This window comes from Primulina eburnea, chromosome 8 (genome assembly GCF_022965805.1).
Source record: "Primulina eburnea isolate SZY01 chromosome 8, ASM2296580v1, whole genome shotgun sequence".
Lineage (NCBI taxonomy): Eukaryota > Viridiplantae > Streptophyta > Magnoliopsida > Lamiales > Gesneriaceae > Primulina > Primulina eburnea.
This window is the reverse complement of record NC_133108.1, coordinates 2,821,157-2,830,651: the sequence shown is the minus strand read 5'-3', so window position 1 is coordinate 2,830,651 and position 9,495 is coordinate 2,821,157. Positions and strand designations below refer to the sequence as shown.

At 37.3% G+C, this 9,495-nt stretch overlaps 2 protein-coding genes and 1 non-coding gene across 5 annotated transcripts; 1 reads left to right on the top strand and 2 right to left on the bottom strand.

Moving 5' to 3' along the window:
- Positions 1–1,750: 1,750 nt before the first annotated feature.
- On the top strand, positions 1,751–3,037 carry LOC140838403 (fasciclin-like arabinogalactan protein 2). Its single transcript, XM_073204677.1, has one exon. It carries the CDS (start codon positions 1,812–1,814, stop codon positions 2,973–2,975), a length of 1,164 nt encoding a protein of 387 aa, XP_073060778.1. The 5' UTR covers positions 1,751–1,811; the 3' UTR covers positions 2,976–3,037.
- A 531-nt stretch (positions 3,038–3,568) lies between these two features.
- Positions 3,569–3,765, bottom strand: LOC140840295 (U2 spliceosomal RNA). The gene has a single exon (XR_012119883.1). It is a non-coding gene; the product is annotated as a U2 spliceosomal RNA (small nuclear RNA).
- Positions 3,766–5,310: 1,545 nt separating this feature from the next.
- On the bottom strand, positions 5,311–8,917 carry LOC140838402 (BTB/POZ domain and ankyrin repeat-containing protein NPR1-like). 3 transcript variants are annotated; one of them, XM_073204674.1, is made up of 5 exons: positions 8,637–8,917; positions 7,467–8,523; positions 6,601–7,360; positions 5,970–6,167; positions 5,311–5,817 (listed from the first exon to the last, which is right to left on the bottom strand). In XM_073204674.1, exons 2-5 carry the CDS (start codon positions 8,013–8,015, stop codon positions 5,549–5,551), a joined length of 1,776 nt encoding a protein of 591 aa, XP_073060775.1. In that variant the 5' UTR covers positions 8,016–8,523; positions 8,637–8,917; the 3' UTR covers positions 5,311–5,548. The 3 variants fall into 3 exon arrangements, with proteins under 3 accessions (XP_073060775.1, XP_073060776.1, XP_073060777.1); XM_073204675.1 differs by lacking the exon at positions 8,637–8,917 and having other exon boundaries at positions 7,467–8,153; positions 8,299–8,618; XM_073204676.1 differs by lacking the exon at positions 8,637–8,917 and having other exon boundaries at positions 5,311–5,812; positions 5,964–6,167; positions 7,467–8,621.
- Positions 8,918–9,495: the final 578 nt, after the last annotated feature.

The window sequence follows — 9,495 nt, the reverse complement described above, 5'->3', positions numbered from 1 at the left end:
ATAGACGATCAGATATTTGCTGAGCATACCAAAATAGTTATATGCATATTATAACAAACTACGACAAAGACAGGGGCGGATCCACTGTAGGGCCGGAGGGGGCCACGGCCCCCTGAATTTTTTTAATTTTTTTTTTACTATGTAAGATATATTTTATTATTTAGTATATATATTATTTGCCCATCAAAATTTTAAGTATCTATAATTAGTCTAATGGTTAAAGACTTTCGAGGTTTACAGATATGGTCCATGTTTAATTCTTTTTATACGCTGTTTTTTGCCATTGTTCTGCAATTTTTTTTTTTTTTGAAAACCTAAATAACGGGCTTTTACAAAGTCCCAACTTAAAACCTTTATAGTTGGTTAATACAAACACAATCAAGAAAGCCATTTGAAATAATAACTTTTTGCAAAACATCTGCTATATTGTCGACTGACGAGTGAAATATTGTGGGACGCGAGTTCGGAGACATATCAGAAGGAAAGACAAGGATTCTTGGAATTTTTTCTACGTTCAAGAATTGAGGTAGACCGGACCCCCCAAACATATCATTCTGGATCCGCCCCTGGACAAAGAGTTGTTGACTTGTCAAAATCAACCAAGAAGCATATGGGAAAGTGTGTCAAGTGGATAAGATAATTTCTCTGATTCATATACCGTCTATAGTCATGATTTTTTATTTTTTATGGCTTAGTTTGTTTCATTTGATAAATGTTATTAACCATGTTTTAATTCATTTAAATATTATCAAAATTTCGTACATATATTTTCAGCAGTTTAGATTTTTACGTGCAACGCACGTGCATTTTTCTAGTAATAGAAAATGAAAGAAAATGATAAAATTAAATAAGTAGGTGTGGAGTATTTATCATATAAAAAGACCTTCGTTGTCGGCAGAAGATTTCCACAATTATGAAATATTGGATATTTAATCAACTGTAAAAACTAAAAACAACACTTTGAAATCTAACAGGGAGCTGGCGTGAACAGTGGAATCGTTTTGTTTAATTCGTTGTTTCTTCTTAATTACGAGCCAAATTAATGAACTATCAAAAAAATTTAGGTAAAAACTTGTATGAGACTGTCTCACGGGTCGTATTCGTGAGACGGATCTCTTATTTGGATCATCCATGAAAAAGTATTACTTTGTATGCTAAGAGTATTACTTTTATTGTGAATATGGGTAGGGTTGACCCGTCTCACATATTAAGATCCGTGAGACGATCTCACATGAAACTCACTAAAAAATTTAAAAGGAAGTGGGTAGCTGAAAGAAAATATATTGTACTGTATTATTTGGGATTTATGATCACACAATTTGGACAAAAAGTTAGCCAACGATAACTACATAATACCTTCAGATAAATGCTACGACAATAACATAGTACCCACTTCACACCACACTATATAAAAAAAAGGATTAGTAACCGACACATTAAAAACCAAATCAACTTTAATTACGTAATGTGTATCAACTTTAATTACGTGATGTGTTATTCCAACCGATTTAGGAAAACTAACATATCCATAATTGATCATAAAGTTTACGAATGATAATCCAACTATAAACAGTCCAACACATAACAGTAGAACTTGAGCTCTGATATCATGTTAATATTGAGTCTTGGATCTAACTGAACTCAAAAACTAGTTCAAGAAAGGAGGATTGTCCAGATCTATATATATAATTGTCAAGAATTTTATCAAACGGACGTGAGATAATAACAATTATATTATATATAAATACACATACCTTGGTAGCATTTTTCTTCATCAAAGAAGTCTCAAGAGGGGAAGATTAGTGGAAACCATGCAGCTTAGAATCTTGATTCTTCGCCTTCTTCCACTAGTGCTGTCCCTTCCCGTCATCGCACATGCACACAATATCACCCATATACTTGCCGGGTACCCGGACTTGTCCACCTTCAACCACTACCTCACCGTCACGCACTTAGCGGCGGAGATCAACCTCCGCCGCACCATCACCGTGTGTGCTGTCGACAATGCAGCCATGGACGACTTGATCTCCAAGAATTATCCACTCTACACAATCAAAAACATTCTTTCCCTTCACATCTTCGCTGATTACTTCAGTTCCAAGAAACTCCACCAGATGCCGAAGGGATCCACCACCACCTCCTCCCTGTTTCAGGCAACAGGGGAGGCTGCCGGGACATCTGGATACGTCGACATCACTGACATTAAAGGCGGGAAAGTTGGCTTCTTACCCGTCGACAGCAGCGAAAATCAGCCGATGGCAACCTTCATCAAGACCATAGGAGATTTACCGTATGATATCTCAGTTATCCAAATCAGTCACATTCTAACGTCTCCGGAAGCCGAAGCTCCGTCTTCCGCCCCCACGGACGTGAACGTAACTTCGCTCATGGCGAAGCAAGGTTGCAAAGCGTTTTCCGATTTGATCCGAGCGGAAGGGACCGAAGACACGTTTCTTCAAAATGTCGTAGGCGGATTAACGATCTTCTGCCCTTCCGACGACGCGCTAAAATCCTTCATGCCTAGCTACACAAATTTAACCTCCGACGGAAGAACTTCGGTGGTTCTGTATCACGCCATTCCGACATACAATTCGCTCGGAATGCTCAGATCAAGCAGCGGATTGGTGAACACTTTAGCTACTGAAGGAGCAAACAAATACGATCTCACCGTACTAAACGACGGAGACAACGTGAAACTGGAAACGAAAGTTAACACGGCCACGATCAAAGGAACTTTAATCGATGCAGATCCTTTGTCGGTTTTTAAAATCGACAGGGTTTTACTGCCGAGGCAGCTGTTCAAGGCGGACCCGTTATCCAAATCGAAGAGCAGCAACGGCGCCGAATCTCCAGGTCCCTCCACCGACGACGAGGCGGCGGCGGCGGCGGACAACAATTCAAGCAATGCTAGAGAAAGAATCCGCGGTGGCTGGTTTGTGATGAGCGTGATTGGAATTTTGGCCACCATTTTTTAAATTGTTAATATTATTGGAAATTGTCTTGAATATGAATATATATTGTGATAATTTTCATGATACGTTGCTACAGTTATCACATATTTTTTTAAATTATTACTTCTTGTTTGCAAAATAAAAATAATTTATTTTATTTATTATAAATGTGGGTATTTATCGAATGCAAATTTGAAAATTGTATTTCATATTATTTATGCATTGGGTGACCTTAAACTTAATATTAACAGTCACATATCTATTTTATGAAATATGTCAACTTAATTCATATTTAAAAATAAAAAATACAAATATATTTTTAATGAGATATGTCAATTCATATTTAAACTTATATTTAAAATATAAGTATAATCAACTCGAGTTCGAATATTAATTTAATATTCAAGTTATAGAACTTGACTCAATAATATATCGATGACTCGTGCTAAAAAACTCGATTTCAATATTATTTTGATATACCCAGTTCAACTTGATCATTAGCTCGAGCTTGGTCAGTATTTAATTGCACAAAAATAAAAATCAAATAAAAAAAAATCAAATACAACCATATACATATAATTTAATGGTGAAGGGCCTTAAAATTTAAAATTGTATTTGGGGGTTACCCCAGGCCCAATGCAATAGTGCAACGCAAAGGCGACGCTCGAAAGCCCAGATAGCAAGCTACCTTAACAGGCTTTCCCCTTAAAAATATAAATTTAATATCGTGTGGGCCATTGACCCACGTATCAGATATTAAACTGATAAGAACAGATACTACTTTTGATCTTAGCCAAAAGGCCGAGAAAGGTATGAGCAAGACAATATGCGTGCCCACCATTTTATAGCCCTTCTGGTCCCTCAAGTTCATATGAGGTTTCAATGTGGGATAAAAATAATCTGAGAATCAAGGCCATTATATTCAACATCGTAAAAACTGTGTGTTTTGGCGAATTTGGCAAATGTTATTCCTGATGGGAAAACATTAGCACCAAATACATTCTTATGCATTTGATGTCATTTACAGGAAACCTAAACTAAACTAAACACAAGTCTAATTTCCATTTAGATATTTTTTTTAATGGTATTTGGCCTCAAAATATAACCATATCATTTAAAAATCTGTATTTATAAAAATAAGGTGCAAAAGTCTTGTAAATGATATAAATATGCTTGATTTTCAAAAATAAAAAATTTAAAAAGACCTTTAATTTTACACGAGGTTTGTGGAAACTGTACTTTGCCACATTTTATATTTTCTTCAATTTAACCATTTTTTGCAAGTATTGTATAACTCCAACAAATATATGTTTTATATTTAAGAAATATATATTTGAGAAAATGTATTTACGTACTTGGTTTCGAATAAATTAACCTAACTAAAAAATAATTATTACTTTTAAATAAAAAATAAATGATTTTGCCACTGCTGGAACAGTATGTTTCTATTTAGTATACCCAAGGCCCAGATTCCTCCTCTCTCCACACAAACATCAGTGGGAAGAAGGAAGAAGAAAAGAAAGGTCTGGTGTTGTTGGTCTCAATGTTAAGTTTGATGATCGAGTCAGTTCAATCTTTACCTCTTTCTATTTGTTATATTCCTGTTATCGGGAAGTTTTTGGCAACATATTTGGTTTTTTCTATTGAGGCCTCTCGAATTATTAACTATGTTTATGTTGACTGATGTAATATGAAGAACTAGTTAATTCGAGTGAATGTTCCGTAATATCACATCAGGTGATGCATATTTGCGTTGTAGTCAGGGGCGGATCTAGGATGTGGACACTGGGGGGCCACTTAATTTATTTTGCGACGGATTTTTCACAAAACCGTCGCTATATGGCGACGTTTTAAGAAACCGTCGCAAAATTGGCGACGGTTTTAGTTACACCCGTCGCTAAAAAATTTTTTTAAAATTTTTTGGGGGGGCCGCTTAGTTTATGTTGCGACGGTTTTCTCAATAACCGTCGCTATATGGCGACGGTTTTTGCAACAACCGTCGCTAAAAATTTTTTTTAAAATTTTTTGGGGGGGCCATGGCCCCGTTCGCCCTACACTAAATCCGCCCCTGGTTGTAGTCGGATGACATTCTTGACATTATCCAACATCACATGCCTGTCAAGTACAACTAGCTAGTAAGTCTTTTCTCGCTGAACATAAATGTTGGTTCCACGTGCGATAATTTCAGATAATAAATATGAAAATAAAGAATAAACTGGACAACTAGATTTACTTGAAAAACCTCTAAAAATTATTATGTTAAAAAACACGGGCAAGAGGAAAATAATTTCCACCATAATATTTTCACCAAGAGAATCTCCTCTGTAAACTGGAGGCCTTCTTGGATTCACGATTATACTTACACCCCAAAGGAGATGGATACATGAAAAGATTAACTCAGACAATGCAGTGCAACTCTACTTCACACAGACCTATTAACTTTGACACACAGGTGTGTGTGTGTATAACAAAACTCCACCAGTGCTAGATGTCTGTTAAGCTTTGAATTCTTTCTATGCTCTACAATTTAAGGCCAACTAAGAAGATTGGATAATTCAAGCATGCTCACAAACACACGCGTGCGTGTGTGCTCGCGCTTATCTTTTTCTAAGCTTATTATTTATTGCACTACCTTTTGGAGAAGATGAAACAGTGGAACGAGTTGAAAAGCCTGCCAGCTTATGTTCAGCCATGTCTCTGCTGAATGCTTTCATCACATCCGCCTTGAGTTCCATGAAGCGCATCTTTTTCGTTCTTTGTTCTTCTGCTGTACCCTTCTCCAGCAGTAGAGCGCCTAAAATGTCGTCCTCTAACAGTCTGTCAAGAACTTCCGAGCAGTTGGGGAAATATCGCCGCCCCGTCTCCACTGCCATTTAACAAAGATTGAATCTTAATTCGCTGAGCTATAATGTTCATAGATTCAGATGAAATTTGCATATTAAAATTTATGTCAATGGACAGGGAAGTGATGTATAATGCTTTTAAGTTCAAGAAATTCTTTTGAGTTGGTACTCTTACCAGTTTTTTGCAGGGCTTGCAACCTCTGCTGGAGCCTTTTAACTTGCTCAGTCGGTATTTCATTCAAATCAACCTCTCTAAAGTTCCCACATGAACCTTTGGATGCCGAAAGCCCAGCAAACTCCAGAGTCGAATCTGCATGTGCTATCTGCATAGCTAATCTTGCTTCCAGTGGAAATAAGGTTCGTGCCATTGCAACTGCCAAGTAAACTCCAAGTTTATAAAGCACTAACACATTCAACTATAGTTGAACAATTGGTTAGTAATTGACTCGGAATACATGCAAGCATCTCTTAGAGCTGGATGAATAAAGGTATAAGCTGCAGCTTAAAATTTGGTAACTAGCAGATCATCATTATTGCCTCCGAGTTCAATTTTAGAATCAAACTTTGTCCAAAGTTATAACGATTAATAATGATATGACTCGAATATTCCAAACTACACGGACAATTGCTGGTCCAGACAAACTCAAAACTCGAGCAACTTTCGCAAGGTTTAGCTATTTAATTTGACTCCCTAACTCTAATTTCTAGCCCTGTCCCTCAGTCATGTGTGTGATCATTTTCCAGGGAAAAAAGGATAATAACGCTAATATATGGCAACGCGTATTAACTCGATAACTTTTCGTTACCTCTGTTTTCAAAAAGAAGAAGCGTCATGTGCAGATCATCGGCCACCATAATAGATGATATTGACACATTCCCAGCCATCGGATTCCAGCACATCTCTCTCGCCAGCATATCTACACACAATCGGTCCTTATTCGTCTCCTGGCCATGCTTCATCACCTCGTTAAAATCCTTAGGACGCGTCAACCTCCTGCATATCGTCACAGCTGTACGTCCATCCCACGTCTTGTCAAACACAGATGCACCCTCGGCAAGCAATCCAAGAACTATAGATGGGTCCTTGCGTCTTGCAGCAACCTGAAGTACGGAGTACCCTTGAGAATTCCTGAGGTTAATATCAGCATTCTTCAAGTTCAGAACCTCGTTCATAAGCTTGGGATTGCAATATGCAGCAGCATAATGAAGAGCACAAGCTGCATCTAAGGTGATATCGGATTCCTCCAAAAGTAACTTCACTAGTTCAATGTCATCAGAATCAAGTGCTTTGTGAATTCTCCTGATTCTCTTCTCATTCACAGGGTCCACTATGATCGAGTTATTTTCTTCTCCTTCTTCTTTCTTGAAGCGGGCGCAGAGTGATTTGACATCAGCCAACACCTCATGGGGCAGCTCCTTCTCCATGGCAATATTGTCGAGTTCTGATCGTGCTATTCTTTGGACACAACTTGCAAGAAGTTGCTTCAAGTCACAATGAAACGCCACCGTAAGAATTGGAATTACGTCTTCCACAAAAGCTTTGTCAACAAAACTAAGAAGGCGATGCTACAAGCAAACAAAAAGACAATTATCAAGAATCCACATCTCCGTAAAAAGTATATGAGAAAATATTTTATTCAGCACAGCATTCAGAGACTAGTACCAAACTAACCTGAACAACCACCAGAAGTTCTTTAATCTCAAATAAAGCACAAGCATACATCATCTGCACAGCATAATCGATGGCAGGACCACAGGAATCATGAGCACAAGATTCATCAACACAGGTTGATACCTCGGTTGGATGCGCCTTAATCTTTCCAGTATACAAATAATTCAAGACGACCACGAATGCTTCGTATCCTATTCTTCCATGAGGCACCAATTCAGACATATGATACTTCGGTTTTCCTTCCTTAACAGATTCATCACTCACTTTTTTAAATAGATTGTGAAAAAATTGACTCTGGGAGGCTAAAATGCAGCGATGGACGCCCACAATGTGCCCCTCAACTTCTATTTCGGCGTCACTGTAGTCAAAGTCACCACCAAGCAAGAGCTTCTCAAGGCCGGCACTTGGTCTACTCAAACTCAATAATTCAAGACTCGTCACCACTTCGGAGGTAGCAGAGGAAGATATATTGTTGCTTGTAGAGCCATTTGACAAGTGAGAATTGGAGGCGAAGCTCAATGATGAATTCAGCTCACTGCCATAATCCATAGTTATTGCTCCTTGGGTCTTATTTACCCAAAATTAGATTATTTTTAACAACACGAGGAAAAAAATGTACAAGATTATAAGCTCCAGCCCTCCAAATTCCTCAAATCCTTGAGAACCGCTCACCTCCCTCAAGTTGCTCTGATTCAAAATTTACATCCATTAAAAAAATACCGAAAACACCATAGGATTTGAGCATGAACCTGTTTTGTACGGAGCTCCTAATACAGCAAAATCTTCAATCCCGAGACAACCAACTGTTAAACCAATCTCTATATATGCTAACCTTTAATCAATACAGGCAAAACCTTAAAAGTAACCCGGGAAGCCAACAAGTCAACGCCTCAATTATTCATCATCTGCGAGCTACACACACCCGATAAGCCACGCAATATGCAAAGACAATTTTCGATTTTGGGCCAACAAACAGACTCGTCACCTCTCCTAGCTAGCAAATTATTCTCTGAAAAATGAAACTACTCAACACGATCCCCTGATTGTCACAACGAAGCTGCCAGCAAAGTTCAAGAAACAAGAAACCAAGTCATACAGAGTTATCCCATGTGAAAGGAAAGTATAAAATCTTCCCAGAAAAAGAAGCAGCAAAAAATTCTTCCAAGTTACCTGCAGTAGTATTTGTTCAAGAGCCGAGAAGCTCGCTCATTGTTTGAGGTGACAGTTGACTTCGCTGAAAAGGGTTATGCATACGGTAACTATTTCGGTTAGAAGTTGAGAAAAATGGCGTAAAAAATGTGAATGACTGGGTTTCCGGGAAATGACAGTGAAGGACGTACGGATCACTCAGAACTCATATTGGGGGGCTGCGTTTGTCTGTTTGCTCCAAGTACACGCCCTTTGCTGACCAAATCCAACGTTCCCCCCTTCCTCTCTCCATCTCCAATTATAGCAAATATAAAATTATTATAACGGTAATTTAGTGAATACTTGATTTAGTAAATACTTGATTTAGTAAATGACATACTCAAAATTGGTATTAAAATATTGGATATTTGAAAATATAACGCAAGTTCACCTAGTGATCGTATTTCCATCCAAGATCTATTTGGATGACATGTTCATTTCATTTAATTATTTTTTTTTATTTTTAAAAACACAAATTCGCAATTAACCATTGAACTTTTTCAAGTACTTAGTTTTACTTGTGAAATACCTAATTTCAGTTTTAAAATAATTGATTTGGTAAATGAGATACTCCGAATAGGTATTAAAATACTGAATATTCGAAAATGCAATTCAATTTCACCAAGTGCTCGTATTTTCATCCAAGATCCATTTGGATGACTTGTTCATTTCATTTAATTATTTTTTTATCTAAGAAGAACAATTTCGCAATTAAGCATTGAACTTTTTCAAGTACTTAGTTTTATTTGCGAAATATCTAATTTCAGTATTAAAATACTTGATTTGGTAATTGAGATACTCATAAAAGTTAATAAAATACTAGATATTCTAGTAGGCAATG